The sequence below is a fragment of the Salvia hispanica genome, chromosome 5 (genome assembly GCF_029641045.1).
Source record: "Salvia hispanica isolate PSC_SH4W2 chromosome 5, Shi_PSC_v1, whole genome shotgun sequence".
Classification (NCBI taxonomy): domain Eukaryota; kingdom Viridiplantae; phylum Streptophyta; class Magnoliopsida; order Lamiales; family Lamiaceae; genus Salvia; species Salvia hispanica.
This window is the reverse complement of record NC_142696.1, coordinates 45,072,930-45,092,846: the sequence shown is the minus strand read 5'-3', so window position 1 is coordinate 45,092,846 and position 19,917 is coordinate 45,072,930. Positions and strand designations below refer to the sequence as shown.

Here is a 19,917-nt window from a genome sequence, read left to right as displayed (position 1 = left end):
AATATTTATGACTATATTTCTGAAATTACCAATAAAGAGTACTCCCTCCGTCCAAAAAAATAGAGCAATTGATGTAGAATTGATGTAGAATTTTAATGTAGAATTTTAATGTAGAATTGATAAAGTAACAGAGAAAGAGAAAAAAATAAGTGAAAAGTAGTATTAGTGGAATGATGTGTAGGGTTATTATTTGTTGAAATTTTTTGTTAGTGGAATGTTGTGGAATGATGTGTAGGGTTATTATTCGTTGAAAACTTTTGTTAAAGAAATGATGTAGAAATGATGTAAAGGATTACTATTTGTTGAAAACTTTGGATAAATGATTGTGCCCTATTTTTTTTAGACTGTCAAAAATAGTAAATGTGTTTTTTTTTTTTTGGACTGATGAAGTATATTATGAGAGGAGAGGAGAAATGAAAGAAATTTATTTGAAACAAAACACAGCACAACAATTTAAAACAGGAGCTTGACTACAGAGCAATCTTGGTCACAATTCATCATCAATTCATCTGTTTGTACCCACCAATCAATCCGCTGCTACAGAAGCACACATTATGGAGCTGCAGAACACTGTGAAGGAAGCCCTAAACGCGCTCTACCATCATCCGGACGACGCCGTTAGGATGCAAGCCGATCGCTGGCTTCAGGATTTTCAGCGAACGATTGATGCTTGGCAGGTGATTATCGCGGAGATTGCTTTCTTTTTTTAATGTTTCAACTGATTTTCGGGTTTTTAGTTGTGTTTATTAGCTGGTGATTGTAATGAGGATTTTGAGTGTCGTTTCATATTAATTAAGCAGTGTTTTTGACCTCGGATGCGAATGCGGCTGTAGAGGTTTATCTATCTGAATAATCTCGTGTGGAATAGCATTGACGTTATTCAGCTGAATATTTTGGGGTTTTAGTGGAAGGTGGTGTGGAGTAATTGGAGCGTGTCATGTTTTTGAGTTGAAATTAGTTTGGTTTTTGACTAGTATGTAATTGGTGTTTGATGGTGGAGTCTTGTTTTTTAGCACAAATGGCGTTCTAATATGCACTCGATAGTCAGAAGTTGCTGATGCCTCTGTTCATACATCATGCATGGTTGGGTGTCATGGTATACTTATGAAGTACGGTTTGATCCATGAATCTGTGGTTTTTGGCATGGTTTTAGATATTGCATTGGATGCACAATATTTAGTTTTTTAAAGAAAATGTGCAACTTTCAAGTGCATTGTGATTTCATGATATCTTCTTGATGCGAAAAACAGAGTTTGAAGCTGTCATCTAAGCAGCTTCCAGGCACTATGATTTGACCTAGCCGGCCAGATTAGGTGCCTCCAAAACCTATTGTAAAACCTATTTCAGTTTTGGAAGCTTGGGTGGCTTCCAAAACCTATTTCAGCATTTTTAACAGATTCTTGTGTTCTTTTTTGAAATTTGTAATATTGTAAAAAAATAAAGAGAAAACAACAAAATTAACAGTGGTATTAGTAAAATCTGTTTGCAGTGTTCTTTCCACTTTGGTTCTAGGTGATAGTCTACTGCCTGACTGAGATGTGATGTTGTAAAATTCTAGAAACAGTGGTGGTAAATAAATTGTTGAATTTAAATAAAGGTTGGGAAGAATGGACTTCTTTTTTAAGGTTTATATCGATACTAAATGTGTTACAGACTGCACTCTATAGTCCACTAAGAGTCGCCAAACTAGAATGTCTCATTACTTAGTGGAACTTCATTGATAAACGTCCCAGACTTTGAATTTTCTTGGACTTCTTTAAGGATTCCTTCAACAAAAACAACTTTCATCAACCAAGTCGTATTCTTAATATATCTTATAAATGTATGGCTAATTGGCTATCTGCTACGAGCTGTTGGCTTCTCATTAGTTTTTTAACTAATAGATATCTGTGCATACTCGCAATATCATCAGAACATTGATAGTTCTGTTTATTGTTTAACCACATGGTTAGCATAATGTGGCAGCAAATGCATACCTCGTTTATTTTCCAATTTCTCTGATTTTTAGTGATCTTTTTCCCAAATTATTCGAGTGCTTAATATTTTTGGTGTTATTTGGTGCCTGATATGTCTGGCAAGGCTATGTGGTCAATCATTACTTGCTTGATAATTTAAACTTCGACTGCTCCGCATCTCGCAAGTTTCAAGTAATGTATATTATACCTTAGAAGTGGATTTCAAGAGCTGAAACGCTTCTGACAGATATAGAATCCTGACATAGATCTCTTGCATTAGAGCAGAAAGGTGAGAAAGTGAGTGTCAAAGAAGCACTGATGAACTAATGGAGAGTTTTGGAGAAGTTGTTGGACATATATTATATGTTTATTGAGAAGTTTACATTCACGTTTGACCCTTAAAGTGATCCTACATATATGGGGTAACAAGTGATAGTAGCTCATGATTGCCAGATAATAATTCTATGCAACATGAGCTGTCGTTAATTTACAATGATCTAAACAGAGAAATTGATGCCTCTTTTACAAGAAAACTCATGGAATGAACCTCACAATGATCAGGTGATTATTTGAGTTTTGTGGTTATTGTTCACAAATCAGTTGGCACCCAATTAGCTAATTAAAAGCTGATGAAGTTATTCAGCTAATCTTTAGTAGCATACTGATCCCATAATTACGACATCTTATCTTACTAATTAATTGGTCTTCTGAAAAATTCCCAACACAAGGAAATAAAGTTTTGGGGAAGTACAGTTGTACTTAATATCTTAATTCTTATCATCTTGATAGAGTCCCATATAACTTTGTGTCTCCATTTATTACAATCTGGGACTCCGGTAGAGAGAATCATTACAATACATTGGAGCTGAGCAATACTGCTATGTCTACTTGTTTTGAAATTTCTATAAGAGCTTCTTATTACTAAGCAATTGAAATCATCATCCCAGTGCTGTTTCTTGCCATTTTTAATTATTTTTAAAATAGTTGCTTTTGTGGTCTGAAGTTGTATGGAACAATTTATCCTGGATGTGCAGTGGGTGGATACTCTTATGTCGTTGTTACTTCAGGTGTGTACTATAGAGATATACAGACTATCACCGTTTGTGGGTGCAAGATACTTGAGGAATCGCCAGAAAAAAGTGAAATTAATATGATCCACTACTTCTTTCTTTCCAACCTCTCCTCATTCTAGCATTTTCCTATAAAATATTAAGGGTGATGTTTTCCCACTCGTCCACTTTCTTGTCATTGTTACTGAAAATCAGACCTGTTTAAAATAAAGTTTGTTTGATATTTTCATGATCATGCTGCATGTGAATAGGTGGCGGATAATTTGCTTCATGATACTTCAAGCAATATAGAAACTTCAATATTCTGCTCTCAAACTCTGAGAAGTAAGGTAATTTAGTTCATTTTTAGGTTAGAATCAAGATTTTATTTAGTCTCTGATAATTATTTCTTCAAGAAACCAATGATGGCATTCCAAGATGAGTTTACAACTGTTCTCTTGTGGAAGCAGGTGCAGCGTGATTTTGAAGAACTACCTTCTGAAGCTTTCCGCCCTCTACGGATTTCTCTAAACGTAAGGATGTACTGTTAGCTTGTGGATTTCTGGTTCATTCCACAAAGTATTCTGTGTTAACTTTTCTCTTTTCCCTGAAAATGTGTTGCAGCTAAGAGCTTAAGTGGGTATCATTCAATTCTTTGTTCAGTCTTTTGTCATTTATTTTGTTGTATTATGCCTGAGATGCTACATCTGTTTTCAGAACAATCTTTATGAAAACCATGATAGTTGCCGTGTTTAAATTGTGTATTTATCTTATGCAGACTTTACTGAAATCTTTTCACAAGGGACCTCCTAAAGTTAGGACTCAGGTAAGTCTTCTGTACTTCAAATGGTTAATCATGTCTTAATTCAGAGAAAGCTGAATGTTGAGAGATATAGATTAGCCTTGCTGTGGCTGCATTGGCTGTTCATGTACCAGCAGAAGACTGGGGAGATGGTGGTATTTTAAACTGGATAAGAGATGAGATGAATTCGCACCCTGAATGCATACCAAGTTTTCTGGAACTTCTGAGAGTCTTACCTGAGGTACATCAAAATACAGATATTTAGAAATCAGTTATTTTCCATCTCTCTCTCTCTCTCTCTCTCTCTCTCTCTCTCTCTCTCTCTTTCTCACACACACACACACACACTCGCATATTCATACACACAATTGATGCTTTATGCAAGGTTTCTTGATTGGCAGATAACTGTAACCATCATAAACATGTACTGAATATAGAACTTGGTCCCTGACATTTTCTTGTTGAGAAACCCTTCTGCTTTAGCATGTTAATTTGAAAAAAGTAAAACCATTTATGGCATTCGGTTACATGTCACAATGTCCGTTATATGCGCCTGGATTCAGCAGTTACGGTCAAGCTTGACTTGAATTAATGGCACTAGTTAAAAGTGAATGTGTAGATTGGACAAAGTCAGGCTCGTTTATAGATATTCTTGTATAAATCAGTGCCCAGTACTGCAAAAATGGTTACACTCTTCAGTTTTGTTTTGATTCATTGTTTTAATTTAATGTGTAATCTTTGGTGTACAGTACACCAAAAAACCCTGAGTCAATCCCTTTAGCTCAATGGTGTTATGACAGCCCCATGGCGCGTATTGGTTAAAAATGACGAATTGAAATTAGGGCTTGTTTGCCAATGTTTTATTTGTATTTCTCTTGGGAAGGGTGCGTGTTTGAACAGGAATGACTGCTTATCTAATCTCAAGCTATGACGAAGTGTGTGAAGTCCCCATCTTTTATTGGTTTCATAAATATTCCTTAAATCCAGGAAGTTTTCAACTACAAAATAGCTGTTCGTCCTGATAGACGGCGGAGTTTTGAAAATGAACTTGCTGCTGGGATGGAGATTGCTCTTAATGTCTTAACTGCTTGCTTGAATATAAATGGACTGTCGGAACAGGTATGCTTTATTTTTTGATTTTCTGCCGTGAAGTTCATACTTGTGGATTTGTTATAAATCCCTAAAATCTTGAACTTTTTGGATGTGTAGTTTGTTAATAATGAGTATATTAGGAATATCCTATAAGCTAATGGCTACAAGAACATCAACTAGTGGAAGTTCATATCTATTAGGATTTCATTGGTCTAATCCTTGTGACTCTTTGTATATTTCTTTTTTGAAAGTCATTTCATACATTCATGTCTTTGGAATTGAATTGTTGTTACCCTGTCTAAACTCCTAAAACATGGCAGGTGCTTGAGGCTTTTGCTTCATGGCTACGTCTAAGGCACAGGTATTCACTTCTTTCTACATGAAACGGAATCTAAACTGGAGCTTAATTCATGTATGTATGCTTGTTGTTCGCATTTTCTGTTATTATCGGATAGAGAATAGTATGCTTTATCATCTAGGTCTTTGTATATCTCACTTATCACTTTACAACAGAGAGTTAAGTGAAGAATGGCATGTTTATTTAAAATAACTCTCAACGTCCTGGATATTAAAGGGATGGCTTTTAGGGCATTTTGTCTTTCCAATGGATCCTTGAACAACTAGTCTACATACACCTTTAGTTCAGTGGTAGAAGCCCTGCATCTAGTGTATTTTATTCATGCAATCTAAGAAATTTAACAATAACATGCTATGAAATTAAAAATCATAACTATGGAAGTGTTGAAAAAGTATGAATGTTTAAAACTTCAGTATTGGTTGACACTGGGTGAGGTTATATTTTTTCTTGTGTAAGGAAGTGTTGGAAACTATTATTTAAATATATGCATGGATTATGGAAGAGGGTTATGTGCTGCTGCCTCTAGGGGGCTGTGGCCGGCGGGAACTGCCAACCCATCCTACTCAGGGGTATTTTCTGATTGGGAAGGGCTGAAGCCCCCTCCACTCCCCTGGTTCCACCACTGCTTTAGTTATATATTCACTGTTTCCATAGTGACATGTGAACTTACTATAACATTGGTTCCAGGATTCCAGCTTCAGCTCTGGCTACACATCCATTGGTGCTTACAGCTCTCTCAGGCTTGAACAGTGATATGCTGTTTGAAGCATCAGTGAATGGTTTGTGGAAGACACATGCTAATTCTTTCATCATTCTGTATTATATTACTCTTCAATCTCCTTGGCATTTTGTTATAGACTTCTCATGTTCGTTTTGATGGAATTTGGTTAAGTAGTTAGACATAACATAGTGTCTTTGTTTCCCAGGACTGTTGACTTGATTTTCTTTTCGCAATATATTTCAACTGGTTTATCTAGCTAAGTCACAGGGAAAGCATTATCTGAATGGAGATGAACTTCTATTATAAATGTCAGAACAAGTGGCCAACAGCTGCAACAATTAAAACTTAAAATCAAAGTGAAGGTTTGCCAGAATGAGAAATTCTTGGTATGAAAAACACTTAGATTCTTATTGGATTGATTATATATAGGCCATATTATCCTAGATTCTATATAAGCATGGGGTTTTGGATCAATGTGGGCAGTAGTATGATTCATACTCAACAAACTAAAGAGAGCTGCCATATTCAATGGGGAAGTTGATTCATTAAGGTCTTGAATGGCCTCAACACTTACGTATGACCTAGTTAGGTTTTGTGGTTGTTTAATTCAGAACATAGGTGAAGTAAATCTGGTGGTAGGATTCAAAGATTTGGATTTGGCTTTAGAAATTAACTTAACATATATACATATAGTTTAGAAATGCATAGGCAATGCAACACACTTCTTCCCGATTATGCTCTGTCTCTCTTTCTCTCTCTCTTACTTGCATTATGTTTTTCCAGTTGATCCAATTAGGTGCTCCAGGATGGTCATGAATATTACTATATTCAGGATGCTTATCTTTATCCATTATCTACCTGCAGTTATTTCTGAATTGATTCACTATACAGCAGTGAGAAACCTTGATGGAGTTGCTGCTCAGATGCCCTTAATTCAAGTACTTGTGCCTAGGATTATGAATTTGAAGCCTCAACTTAGAGATCCATCAAAGGTATTACATATATGGGGTCTGAGTTTTTTCCAATTTAAGTTGTGTGTTCTGTTCAGATCTGTAATTGTATTTGTTAAAGATGATGCCTATATACATGAAAAATATTTAACCACTTTGTAAGCCATTCAGATGCTTGAAAGTTTTACTTTTTCTTTGCAGTTGTATATGATATTTCTGTATGACAACTATTCACCACTGATCTCAGGATGAGGAAGATGTGAAGGCTGTTGCTCGCTTATTTGCTGACATAGGGGATGCATATGTTGAACTTATTGCTACTGGTATATAGCCTGCAATGCCTTACAACCTTTCTAACACTTGGTTCTTTACATATAGTAGTATACTTTGTGGAGGGTGTTACATATGCTTCATTAATTTGTGTTTTAATGATGATATATATGGATTTATCTGGATACATGTATTCATGTGTATGAACATAGGCAGAAACATGACATGAGGAATTGCTTCTTTTTTATGGGTAATGAATATATATTTCAAGGCCCCGCCACGGTGGATTCGAACCCGACACCTTTGGCCTCAGGGGCACCACTCTACCGCTTGGCCAACTCACACACGCGTGAGGAATTGCTTCTTGTATTGTAACAGGGTCGTCTTATAATTAAAATTATTTTTTCTCTTCAGGTTCTGATGAATCAATGGTGATTGTGCAAGCACTAGTTGAAGTTACTTCACATCCAGAATTTGATATTGCTTCAATGACTTTTAACTTTTGGCATAGTCTTCAAATGATATTAACTGAGAGGTATTGACATTTTCTATTCTAAGGCTATGTGTGTGTGCTAGATCATTATTTGACTGTGTAATTTCTAATCAATTAGGACTAATCATCATCCAAATGGTGACAAACCATCTGTTGAAGCTGAGAAGTCTCCTCAGCTGCTGGCATTCCAGTCATCATATGAAGCACTTGTTTCCTTGGTGAGGCTTTTCTTATGTTCTTCACATAATTTTAGGTTTGGGATTGGATTCGAGATTAAGTTTCTTCTAATACAAAATGTTTGCTTAGTTCTTTAAGAATGCCAAAGACTGGTAATATTATCTTTCTAAAATAAAATAAGAGCATTACATGAAACATCATTGCATGGTTTTCAAATGTCGTTGGTGTTTTTTCCCCATTTGCTTTTAGATGAAATAAATACATGCCAAAGATTCATGACAATGGTGAGGCAGAGGAAGTTACTTCTTTTTTTCCATGTAGGTTATGTAATTAGATGTAGTTAAATGACTTAAATTACAGGTCTTGAGGATTAAGCGCGGTAGAGGTTGGTCATGTTTTATGAAATTATGCAAATAGAGAAGTGACTTATTGTTTTGGTGCTCTTAGACCTTAAATCATAATTTCTCTTAGCATTTACATGACACTGAACAGCTACTTAAGTATTCTGGGTATCTTTGATCGTTAGTTTATGTGAGAATGGATTGATATTGAGGCAGCAGTGTTTTTTTTACTGTAATTGTGTGAGCATCGTAGTAATATCGTAAGGATATGACTGTTGACTGCTCCTTATTTACAGTTTCCTGAGTGGTTCCAAAGGTGATTACTAGTTTTTAAGGCTAGCTACACTCTTTTGTTCATGATAATGCTTATATGATTGAGCTGTCATCTAATTTTCTCTCAGGTTAGTGTCAAAGTTGAATATCCCCAGGATTATGCAGATCTTTCAAGAGAGGACCAGAAAGATTTTAAGCAAACCAGATATGGTACATTTTCTGTTTGATCTGATAATTGGTTGGCTGCATGTTTCTACATTATCTTAATTGGTGTCATTTGTATATATTTTTAAGACAAGTTAAACCAATAATGATGAACGATTAGATATGCAACAAACCGTTAAATATGATGTACTTAGAACAAAACATTTTATTTGTTGCCCTGGAATTAGTCAAGCCAAAACTGTTCCTCCAATAGAAGCTTCATGTGTAATTTCTTAATTACCATAAACTTACTATATGCTCAAACACACATTCTGCATTGGGAACTTTTTTTTTTATTAATGTACACATGAGTCATGACTTGTGTGTTTTAGATTCGTAGCCTTGTGTTTGTCTTGCATGTCAACTTTATAGGTCTTCCCTCTCCACTAGACCTTCTGAGGTGACATGCCTATGATCTGACATTTTTTTGTGTTTTTCACGTTCGCAGCTGTTGCAGATGTGCTCATTGACGCAGCTCTAGTCTTAGACGGCGATGCTACATTGAAGATTCTTTACATGAAGCTCATTGAGGTACATGTAATCTCATTAATGCTGTAGAGATGAGAGATCCCATTTGTCAATTCTTAAAATTGAGAAGTCCCGTAACAAATCACTTTAGGAGGCAACATTCGCAGCCACAGTATAAATTCATGACTACGTCTTATCAAAATTAAACACACATTTAGATGATGCGTATTTCTCTTATTTGTAAGTTCAAAAAAATGTACCCCTTCAGGGAATCTATATTTTATATTCGCCCTAAATTAGAAAAAGGTCAGACCCCATGCTCACTTGGGAGAATAGGCCCCACTCTGAAGACTGCAAGCTAGTGACCACATAACAACAAAGATCTTCATCCTACATAATTACCATATTACTCATCGTGAATTCTTTGAATTCAAAACCTTGTTAATACATGAATTTATCAATCACGTCTCATTCCCCTTTTGCATAATGTATATAGGCTGTTAGAAATTGTGGGCAAGGACAGCAAACTGATTGGCGCCCAGCAGAAGCTGCTTTATATAGCATACGGGCAATATCCGATTATGTATCTAATACTGAAGGAGATGTGATGCCTCAGGTTTGGACATTCTCCAATATCAGGCTGTCAATGTATAATGCTACCTCTGTTTCACATTCTTCGTGGTGTTTCCAATTGACAATGTTTTTCCTGTTATTGCTTGAACAAATCATGTTTTTTGGTTGAATGAACAAATAATTTTAAAGATCGTGTGATGGAGGACTTGAACCTTAGACTTTTGGCCTTAGACATTAACCACACTACCACTAGGCCAACGTGCACGAAAACAAAATTTGGTTTTTTGATGTTCAATTATGTTTATTGTTCAACACTTCACCAATTTAGACATGTCACACATCAAACACATTTTTTTTGCCAGATCATGAATTTACTTCCACAACTTCCTCATCAACCGCAGCTGCTGCAGACAGGTAATGGTCTTGTATGTTCTAAAATCCACATGGCCATCCTTTTGTCTTTCTCAAGATTTTTGTATTACTTCCTCATCAGGGAGTAGTTTTGAGTTGGTGTTCTTAAGTTACTTATTAATATCTTTTATTTCATTGTTCAGTGTGCTTAGTAATTGGGGCTTACTCAAAATGGCTTGACGCTGCACCAAGCGGGTCTTCATTCTTGTCTACTCTTATAAATATTCTTGTCAGCGGCATGAGTGTATCAGAGGATACTGCAGCTGCTGCTGCTGTGGCTTTTCGTCATATATGTGACGGTAGATAGTCTTATTTGCTTGGCTTTTCATGTTTGTTTTCCTGAATAGTAATAGTTTACAGCTAAAACCCGACTTTCAATGATTTTTAAGCTTCTTATTTCATAATTTATGGTTTTTATTCTTGTAGTTTCTCAGATGTCATTATTGCTTTCTTCTTCACTGAATTGTGACCTGCGTCATCTCTAATAGGGTAGCTCTGAGTGATGGTCCTATCTGTAAGAGTTTGTGGCAAGGAATTTGTTGTTCTTGGATAAAAATGTTGTACTTTTTTTTTTCTTGAACAGGGGCATCTTTTATATTCTATTCTGTCCATATTTCACCTTATTGCTTTCTTACCACAAAACTTTATTCTTCTGTTACTGGGTTTTGGGTAGCTTTTTTTTACTTTAACTCTGCCTATAATTTTTTTGATATGTAGACTGCAAGAAAAAACTGTGTGGGTCCTTGGATGGTCTTTTTCAAATATACCTAGGGGCAATGATTGGAGGAGGCCCCTTCAAGGTTTCTGCTGAAGACTCACTGCATCTAGTCGAGGCTCTTAGGTATTAATGATTCTTATGACTTGTAGATAATGGCTGGTATATTTTTAGGCTGTGTTAACCTGTTTCAAAAATCTTTATCGACAGTATGGTTGTCACAGAACTTCCTTCAGAACATGCTAAAAAAGCCTTGGAGAAACTATGCTTGCCTGCTGTTGCTCCTTTACAGGTTAGTATTGTCTTAAGGAATCGGGCTTGTTTTGATGAGTTGTTGAGTAAGCTCTTTGCATGGCCAATAAGCAGGACATGATCAATCAAGGCCCTTTAGTGCTGGGACAGAAGCCTGCTCGAGATTTAACTGTTCATATAAACCGATTAGCAAATATATTTAGGTAAACAACATATATCTGTTTCAGTTATGTTAGCCATACCTTTGTACAAAGCTCAATTACTAATTATGTGAATTCAGACATGCGAATCATCCGGAGGCTGTTGCTGATGCTGTCCAAAGACTCTGGCCAATCTTCAAATCAATCTTTGATAGGTCAGTGCTAGATTTGTTCATTTGATAAATACTTTATTTGTCTTTCCTTGGGTACTTGATTCGAGATAAGTTTGAGTTCAAATATTTGTGCTGCAGACGTTCTTGGGACATGCGGACTATGGAATCTCTTTGTCGAGCGTGCAAAAATGCGGTGAGATTTCTGAACTATGGCATTTTGATGAGGGGTTATTGCCAAAGGTTGTTGTGTTGGCTAACATTATATGTGATGTCAGACACCACTTGCTTTTTGAGTATTTTCACCCTCACTATTAATTATGGGAATGTGAAGGATTGAATTTATAAATACGGACCAAGGGGAATAAATTTTATTCACAGTGCTTAGTATGTCTTGTTCTGGGGTCAAATAAGTCGATGATTACCCTTTTGACTAATTTCCCTCTCAATTCATCGATTTGATTTCCATTGCAATTGTCCTTCCCAGCCATACCCATGGTTGTTCCTATTGAAACACACTTTTAGAGTATTTTGCTTGAAATGGCTTAGCTCGATATGGTTATGCATGCCGATCATTATCTTCTCTCTCTGCTGGCAGTACCTTTCTTGTAGCTCTAACTTCTAAGACCTCAAACAATATTATTGTTTTTTTTTAAATCATGGTTGAACGTTGAACACTTGTGGCCTTCTCACCATAATTTTAATTTTTCCTTCATAATAATTGACATACTTGCCCAGAAATTCTTAGTGTTTCACAACAGATTACAGTTTGTTTTATGCTCTCTTATTAGCTTGTACTTACACTGGACTGTGTCCATGACAGAAAGCATTAAAAAATAGTATCTGAAAGGAATCAATTTTAGTTTCCTGTTAATATCTTGCTTGTATGGGAATATTCCTGATAACAAATTTTGCTCTTCTAGGTGAGGACCTCTAAAACGCTTATGGGAGTTACAGTTGGTGTAATGCTTGAGGAGATACAAGCATTATACAAAATACATCAACAACCTTGTTTCCTCTATCTCTCTAGTGAAGTTATTAAGGTTATTATTCCTGATACTTTCAGGGTCAATATTTATCTCTATTAGTTTTCCTTAACTGATTAACTTATATTCAAACCCTATTCTGTAGATATTTGGCTCAGATCCATCTTGTACAAACTATTTGAAAATCTTGATTGAATCCCTTTTCAACCATACGACATTTTTGCTTACAAAAATTCAGGTAATGTCTTCAATTTCTAACTGTCAGCTTTATTTGTTGAGATTGTGAAAATGTTATCCTGATTCTGTTACCCCCTGGCAGGATTTCTCTTCCCGACCTGACCTGGTAGATGATTGCTTTTTGTTAGCATCAAGATGTATTCGTTATTGTCCGCAATTATTCTTCCCATCTCCCGTATTCCCCTGTTTGGTGGATTGTTCTATGATTGGCATCACCGTGCAGCATAGGTTCTCTCTCTCCCCATCAAAAAAATATTTAGTGTTTAATCGGGAACATATTTCTTATTGATTTCCTTAAGCTCCTTTGTACAAAGAGCATGCTTTTGATGAACTACAATAAGGGATTCAAACTGTCACCATTTCACGCAGGGAGGCCTCCAATTCCATACTAAATTTCCTATCTGATGTTTTCGATCTTGCAAACTCTACTCACGGGAAGCCTTATGTATCCATTCGAGACAATGTGATTATTCCAAGAGGAGCTGTCATCACCAGAATTCTTGTAGCTGCTCTAACAGGAGCACTCCCAAGTTCGCGACTAGAAACGGTTATCTCTGACCCCCCGACAGATAAATGTTACCATTATAGAGGCTTCTATATGTTATGACACCAGTTTTCATTTCCTGTAGGTAACTTATACACTTCTAGCTATTACACGAGCCTACGGTTTAAAGACAGTAGAGTGGGCAAAGGAGACCCTTTCCTTAATTCCACCAAATGCAGTGACAGAAGTCGAAAGGTCAAGATTTTTGCAAGCTTTGTTAGATGCGACATCTGGTGCAGCTATAAACAGCCTGATGGTTCCAATCGAAGAATTGTCCGATGTGTGTAGACGTAATAGATCTGTTCAAGAGATTGTTCAAGGAGCTTTGAGGCCTCTTGAATTGAACATGGTTCCTCTATCATAGTGATGACAGAGAGAGGAGGGGCTATTTTTTCTCTGGCCTTCTCTTCGGTTGAGGCATGTTTTCTGTTTCACTTCCATCTTTGTATATGTTCATTTGCCATTTCATATTATTAGGTTGAAAGAGGGAGGGTGAGAGGTTGTGTCGTTGTGCTTTATTTTTAAAGATAAACATAGAGTATTTTTTTGTGAAGGGCAACATAAATCTGTCGGAGGGTTGTAATTGTCTTTGGTTTGGTCATTTTTTGGGGGCAAAATTCAATATATTATAAATTTGGTTCCTGTCTGACTTTCTTCACTTTATTTTACAGTTTAAAGAACAAATCACGCATTGCAGTTTTTTTCGCTAATTTTACCGTTGTAAATTCAGTGGAGCTCTTCGATTTTAAGTTGAAAATTAAAAAATAAATAATGATTTGGCTTAATATAGTATTTTTATTAATTAATCCTGCCAGTCAAATAAGGGCCACCATTACACATTTAAACTTGCAGGAAAATTGAAAATTAATTGGCTAATAGCATAAAATAAATTGAAAATTAATTGGCTAATAGCATAAAATAAGAAAACTGGAAAACGTTATAGCATTGAAAAAGAATAATTCAGTGCTATTACCAATTATGCAAAAAAGTGTATATGAATTCTACAGATGGACATTGAGCACCATAAATATTCCGTACTAATTGTGGTAGGTAGACAATACATAAAAACTAACCATCTTGAGATTTCATTTCAAAATTCAAGGTATGAATAAGACTTGCATTAGCAAATATAATGGCTGAAGCTATTTCACTTTGAAAAGGGAATATAAAGGTGAATACTACACGATCAAAGAGAAGAAAGGAAGAGTTAATAGAGGGGGGGGGGGGGGGGGAAGCAAGGAACAAAAGACTATTCTTTTTTTTATGACGATTGTACCACAATAAGATAGAAAACATGAACAGTATTTATTGTGATTCGGTCAATTACTTCCCCTTTGGTGCCTCTTGACCCCAACAAGAATTCATCAAAAAGCAAGGTCAGAATTGCATCCAGGGGATGTGAATAACTGCACCAAAGTATGAATATAGAAATTCTTTAGTCTTCAAGAAATGCTAACCAAAAAAACAAATCAATTGAAGTAAAAGACAGAAAAACTGCCAGATATAGATATTGAGCAACATGGTGTCTATAGTCTATACATACTCTAAAATGTAAAAAAACTACTACTACGGCACTAACCAAATGTCAGTTCTTTCTGTCATAGACTCATAGTCATCTATATGTCATTTCTTAATGAACACTGTTAGACGTACATATTTTTCTTAAAAATAAAAACTACACCATGCTTAATACTGTAAGAAAATTAAAGTGCCAATCCAAGAAAAAAATTATATAAAGATACCAAACTTGCTAAAGGTGACAAACACTCGTGAACAAGGACTGCAACTGAAACTGTTTGAAGGGGCAGTTTGAATTTCAGGTCAAGGAAATCCCCAAACTGATGTGCATATTTGTAAATCAGATATGGTTCACAAAAGGCTATCTTTTGAAATAGCAGACCAGTAACCAGAATGCCAAATAAGGTCAAATAAGGAAAGAACAATGGGATGCAAATCATAAACTGTATGATCTTACATTGAGATTAACTTGAGCCTTTATCTTTTCCCTCATTTGCTACAGCATCAGTCACAAGTGCAACTGGCCTCTCATTTATAACCTCATCTATAATTCCAAACTCCTTGGCCTCCTCAGCGGTCATGAAATAATCGCGGTCCATGTTTTTTTGGATTATGTCAAGTGATTGTCCCGTGTGCTTAACGTAAAGAGCATTTAATGAGTCCCAAACACGAATAATTTGCTTGGTATGGATACTTATGTCTTTAGCCTGCCCACTGTACCCACCAGAAGGCTGATGTATCATGATTGTAGCATTTGGGAGGGACCTCCTTTCACCCTTTGCACCAGCAGCCAGTAGGAGAGAAGCCATTGATGCTGCTTGACCAAGACATATGGTATTTATGGGAGACCTGATATACTGCATCGTATCATAGATAGCAAGACCTACATTATTAATCAGATGGGAGTTAGTCATAAAGTTTCCAGTGAAAGTTAACAATAAATACATACAATCTGAGCGATTAAAGTATGAAGGGGGCAGACAAATTAATCAAAAGAAGGAATTCTCCGCAAAGTGGCCAAAATGAAAAGAAAGAATTCAGTGTAAACCTTTCTTCACATTCAGTTGCATATGGATTACAAATTTGAATCAAAGTGGAGGTTTTTCCCCATGCTTAACCAAAGCTTGAATTTTCAAGACTATTATGTGTACTATCATGAACATTGATTGTAACTGTAACCCCTACCAAATTTGCCATACACATACCCCCAAACTAAACACACTCTGAATCCAACACATTAGTATTTAGCACAACTCACTCCAACTGGAAAATGGACGAAACCCCCATCGAATAAGCTTGGAAGATAGATGATTAATCCTGAAGCATAGCAGCAAGTTTATCAAAGCTTAAAACACATTCATGATTGCCTTCTAAATTCTGGGAAATTTCGACTAAAATTATACTACTACTAATCAAAGTTTACCACAGATATATCCAATTTCATTCATAAAGCTTCAGTTCCATGACATATAAACACTCTCGAAACTTCCTAGTTTCTCCTTACTCAAAAAAAACACTCTCTAGCGTCTAGCCCAGATTGGGTACAGTTCCTAAAATGAAAAAGGCAAAAACAATATTCTTTTGAAGAAAACGGGAAATTTAACAAATATACCAGCAGTAACAGCGCCACCCGGTGAATTTAGATACATGTGAATTGGTTTAGCGGGATTCTCCGACTCGAGGAAGAGCAGCTGCGCGACGACGACATGGGCGGTATCGTCGGAGATGGGGCCATTGATGCAAATGATGCGCTCTTTGAGCAGGCGAGAGAAAATGTCGTAGGCCCGCTCCCCTCTGGATGAATGTTCAATCACCATTGGTACCAAGCCATAGCACCTTCGACCGCCGGAGATGGAGGTGGCGGATGTTACTGAGGATTTGGCGACATTGATTAGATTCCGGGAGAAGAGGCCTCGCATCATTGCTAGGGTTTTGAATTTAAGTTTTGGGAATTCTGGTGGAGAAGATGAATGTGTTTTACTAGCAGTTGAGCTCTCTATATTTATTCATTTTTATATGCTTTGATTCAATAAGATAGAAAATACTAATATTACTCCACTTTCATTCCGTTAAAAAATACTCCATTTTCTTGAGTCGTAGTAGTAATATTTAACTCATTTTATTGATACTAGTTTTGAAATATGATAAGGAATTTTTTCTTCTTCCTATTAACTTGAATTATTTCTTTTTATCACTAGATTTAACGGTTTAATGTGTTTTACCTCAAGATTAATAGTAAATGAAATAATATTAATTATGGATGAATTTAAATGAAAAAGTGGGACTTTATATGGTTCAAGGAAGGAGTGGAAGTATTGGTAAAGAAAAAATTGTACTCCGCTAGAGGAGTAGTAGTACTCCGTTTGGTATAATATTACTAGTTAAAACAGAACTACTTGGTTCCGTTTGGTATATATTTTAAAATTCATTATCAAAAGAGTCTAAAATTCATGTATTTTACACTGATTTTTGTTATCATTACTATTATTCAAAATAATTACTAGTACTTCGAAAAATGATACAGTAGGTTTTTCCTATATCACACAGACTGTTAGAGTAGTACACATTTTCTAAAGATATCACAAAGAAGCAAGCAAATGAAAATAAGCAATTGACAAGAGAGACAAAACCAAAGCAAGAATCTTGAATATTACTAAGCATATATAACAAGGGTAAGTCCAAGATAATATATGGTGCCAGTCTGTACAGTGCGTAGATGGTATCAATATTCAAACAGCTAGTTAAGCAATCTATTTCTTTATCTATTTTTCTCAAGAATGTCTATGGTTATGATGTGCCCTCTTCTTCATGGGTCTTATTCTCCTTCCAAAAAAGTAATCTTCCTCAAGCAACACTTATGATGCTATCTCTGTTTTTGTAGCCAGACATGACCGGCAATGGCGACTTGTTCGGACCTGTGGAGAGGGACAGCCTCAGACACAATGGCGATGACTCGATAGGAACTTGCTGGTTCAAGTTCCGCTCAGCCATTGCTGAGGAAGGAGGATGAACAAACGTTGCTGATGACGGGAAGTTTTGACAGTTTTCCAATGTATGATTCCTTCCTTGCATTGATGATAGAACAGGATCAACGGTCATGGGGAATAATGGCATGGTTGAGCATACAATGGCATTGGATGTCAATGGTGGAGGCCGTGCAACTGGCTTAGCCGTGATCTGTTGCCGGTTTCTAGCCTCTTCCATCGGCTTTGCAGCAACCTAATTCGATAATTGTCATTAGATTACACAATAGTGAAAATATACACCTTTTTCAATCAGATTCATGAACCACATCACAGATAAGATTGTTATCAACACTACTAAAAGTAAGACAACAACGGTGGTCTACCGATTCAGTGGTGATGTCAAAGAGGCTAGAACGGCGGCGCCGGCCATTGAGGTTGCTCCGGCGGAGGAAGTACTTCTGAGCATGGCTAGCGACTTGAGTCGGCGTGCGAGTCTTGACATATTTCTTAGAAATTCCTTTCCAGTCTCCTTTCCCAACCTTCTGCAATCCAATAAGGAATAGCTTGTGCTCTTCCTCCGTCCATGGAGTTGCTGATAATTGAAAAAAATAAAATCACATCACTTCAATTGTGAGACCTAACCTATTAAGCAAGGTTAATCAATCCACAAGCACAATAGTGAAACCTAACTCCTTATACAATATTCGACTCCTAATTTTCTTCTTGTTTTTTCCGATTTCGAAAAATTTCCGAGCAAGTAAATACATTCAGATAAGCAAACTAAGGAAACTGATGACCACAAAAACTGGCAAAGAACAAATCAATAAATTGATTTTAATACTAAATCAAAAGGCAAGCAATTGAATAAAACAGAAATTGAAATTGAAAATCGAAGTAACAGAGATGTATCTAACCTCGCTTGCGTTCGAGGCGGACGCTGCCGGAGAACGGCTGAGGCGCTGCGTCATCCGCGGAGGCGTATCCGGAAGCTCCGGCGCCCTCCTTCCCCGCCTCCGGATTGCTTGTGTTACTAAGATGCTCGTATTCAGAAAGGTTATTCAAACTCACGGTCTTCCTCAACGGATCGACTTTCACTCTCACGCCTAACAGAATAATCTCACCGGCGGTGTGCGACATTGGAATTTTCCGTCGAATTTCGCAAAGCATAGAGGGAAAGTCGGTGAATGAAGGTGGGAAGAATGGGTCGGTTTTATAGGCATCGTGGCGGCCGTACAATGACTTGTTAAATTATGGAAATTTCCATATAATATTTTCAATCACTAAATCCGTGACATATTAAATTATGGAAATTTCCAAACAACTTAAATTGGAAGATGATATAGTATTCAATGACTAAATCTGCATAATATTTAGAAGCGGATAGGATAAGGAAAATTAGATGTTCGTTGGGATTATGTATGGAAATAAAGTTGAAATTCGTATCAAATCGCTGAGATTTTTTTTAAAAAAATTGAGGCTTCAAAATCTTGTAACTGAGGCTACTTTGATTAACAATAAACTTGAAGTTGCATGTTCTCACTTGAAAATAAATTTGGACAGTCCTTATTGCAACTAATATTAAGTTCGTCTCGCTGAACCTTGTATTCTCAAGTAAGGGTAGAAATACGGATATCAGTAGATATCCAATTCGAAAAAACCGGGTATCCAAACCCGAAAATCATCTAAATGTCTATCTAAAACTCGATCCGATATATTTTCGGGTACTCCAATACCCGCCCCGGGTATCCATACCCGACTAATAAAAAAAATCAAATTTTATATATTAATATAAATATAGAAATATTTAAATTGACTAATATCTTTAATGTTGCATTTATTTTGTACTATAAAACTATAAAAAATGGATCACTTTTATTTTAAAGTATATGATTATATTTATGAGGATTGGTTATGCAATATGTAAGTAAAATAATAAAAGTTACTCATTTAATTAAACTGTAGAAACAACCAATAATATAATTCAAAAGTCAAAATAATTTACTAAAATATAAAAACCAAATGAGTTGATTATGCAATACGTAAAACTTGAGAGTTTGGAGAAGTTGTGATCTAGAGTAAGAGAGATTAATTTATTTATATAAGTTTAGAGAAAGTTAACCTACTAAGTTATAATTAGTTAATAAATTAGCCTAGCTTTTGAAGCCTAAATGGCTAAACCAAATTTAGAAAATGCTTTAAATAATAAAGGAAAATGTTTTAGAGACATAATGTCTCCAAGCCATAATGCTATA

General features: G+C 36.1%; 3 protein-coding genes across 7 annotated transcripts; 1 reads left to right on the top strand and 2 right to left on the bottom strand.

Annotated features, from left to right (window-relative positions):
* The first annotated feature begins 433 nt into the window (after positions 1-433).
* On the top strand, positions 434-13,823 carry LOC125189249 (transportin MOS14-like). Of its 5 annotated transcripts, none has more exons than XM_089058951.1 (28): positions 543-677; positions 3,023-3,170; positions 3,277-3,349; positions 3,475-3,537; positions 3,783-3,830; positions 3,906-4,047; positions 4,794-4,925; positions 5,219-5,259; positions 5,944-6,035; positions 6,842-6,969; positions 7,175-7,250; positions 7,612-7,732; positions 7,809-7,908; positions 8,610-8,691; positions 9,134-9,216; positions 9,650-9,769; positions 10,089-10,140; positions 10,281-10,436; positions 10,855-10,978; positions 11,063-11,144; positions 11,219-11,307; positions 11,385-11,459; positions 11,556-11,610; positions 12,338-12,457; positions 12,546-12,638; positions 12,720-12,865; positions 13,007-13,184; positions 13,267-13,823. In XM_089058951.1, exons 6-28 carry the CDS (start codon positions 3,988-3,990, stop codon positions 13,543-13,545), a joined length of 2,484 nt encoding a protein of 827 aa, XP_088915077.1. In that variant the 5' UTR covers positions 543-677; positions 3,023-3,170; positions 3,277-3,349; positions 3,475-3,537; positions 3,783-3,830; positions 3,906-3,987; the 3' UTR covers positions 13,546-13,823. The 5 variants fall into 5 exon arrangements, with proteins under 5 accessions (XP_088915073.1, XP_088915077.1, XP_088915075.1 ...); XM_089058949.1 differs by having other exon boundaries at positions 3,901-4,047; XM_089058950.1 differs by having other exon boundaries at positions 557-677; positions 2,990-3,170; positions 3,901-4,047.
* A 303-nt stretch (positions 13,824-14,126) lies between these two features.
* Positions 14,127-16,691, bottom strand: LOC125189103 (ATP-dependent Clp protease proteolytic subunit 2, mitochondrial-like). Its single transcript, XM_089058355.1, has 3 exons — positions 16,312-16,691; positions 15,157-15,582; positions 14,127-14,587 (listed from the first exon to the last, which is right to left on the bottom strand). Exons 1-2 carry the CDS (start codon positions 16,619-16,621, stop codon positions 15,164-15,166), a joined length of 729 nt encoding a protein of 242 aa, XP_088914481.1. The 5' UTR covers positions 16,622-16,691; the 3' UTR covers positions 14,127-14,587; positions 15,157-15,163.
* A 634-nt stretch (positions 16,692-17,325) lies between these two features.
* LOC125186842 (transcription factor MYB1R1-like) lies at positions 17,326-18,867 on the bottom strand. The gene is made up of 3 exons (XM_048083308.2): positions 18,580-18,867; positions 18,049-18,257; positions 17,326-17,918 (listed from the first exon to the last, which is right to left on the bottom strand). The coding sequence occupies exons 1-3, from the start codon at positions 18,830-18,832 to the stop codon at positions 17,544-17,546; spliced, it is 837 nt and encodes a 278-aa protein (XP_047939265.1). The 5' UTR covers positions 18,833-18,867; the 3' UTR covers positions 17,326-17,543.
* Positions 18,868-19,917: the final 1,050 nt, after the last annotated feature.

Bases quoted from the DNA above. Each gene is read 5' to 3' on its own strand.
- LOC125186842 (XM_048083308.2), bottom strand. From the start codon at position 18,832: ATGCTTTGCGAAATTCGACGGAAAATTCCAATGTCGCACACCGCCGGT. The intron at 18,258-18,579 runs GTTAGATACATC...TTCAATTATCAG, and splicing joins CCGCCTCGAACGCAAGCGAG to CAACTCCATGGACGGAGGAA. The intron at 17,919-18,048 runs GTAGACCACCGT...TTATCGAATTAG, and splicing joins TTGACATCACCACTGAATCG to GTTGCTGCAAAGCCGATGGA.
- LOC125189249 (XM_089058947.1), top strand. From the start codon at position 555: ATGGAGCTGCAGAACACTGTGAAGGAAGCCCTAAACGCGCTCTACCAT. The intron at 678-3,276 runs GTGATTATCGCG...GCATGTGAATAG, and splicing joins GAACGATTGATGCTTGGCAG to GTGGCGGATAATTTGCTTCA. The intron at 12,866-13,006 runs GTTCTCTCTCTC...CATTTCACGCAG, and splicing joins GGCATCACCGTGCAGCATAG to GGAGGCCTCCAATTCCATAC.
- LOC125189103 (XM_089058355.1), bottom strand. From the start codon at position 16,621: ATGATGCGAGGCCTCTTCTCCCGGAATCTAATCAATGTCGCCAAATCC. The intron at 15,583-16,311 runs GTATATTTGTTA...TTAATAATGTAG, and splicing joins GGGTGGCGCTGTTACTGCTG to GTCTTGCTATCTATGATACG.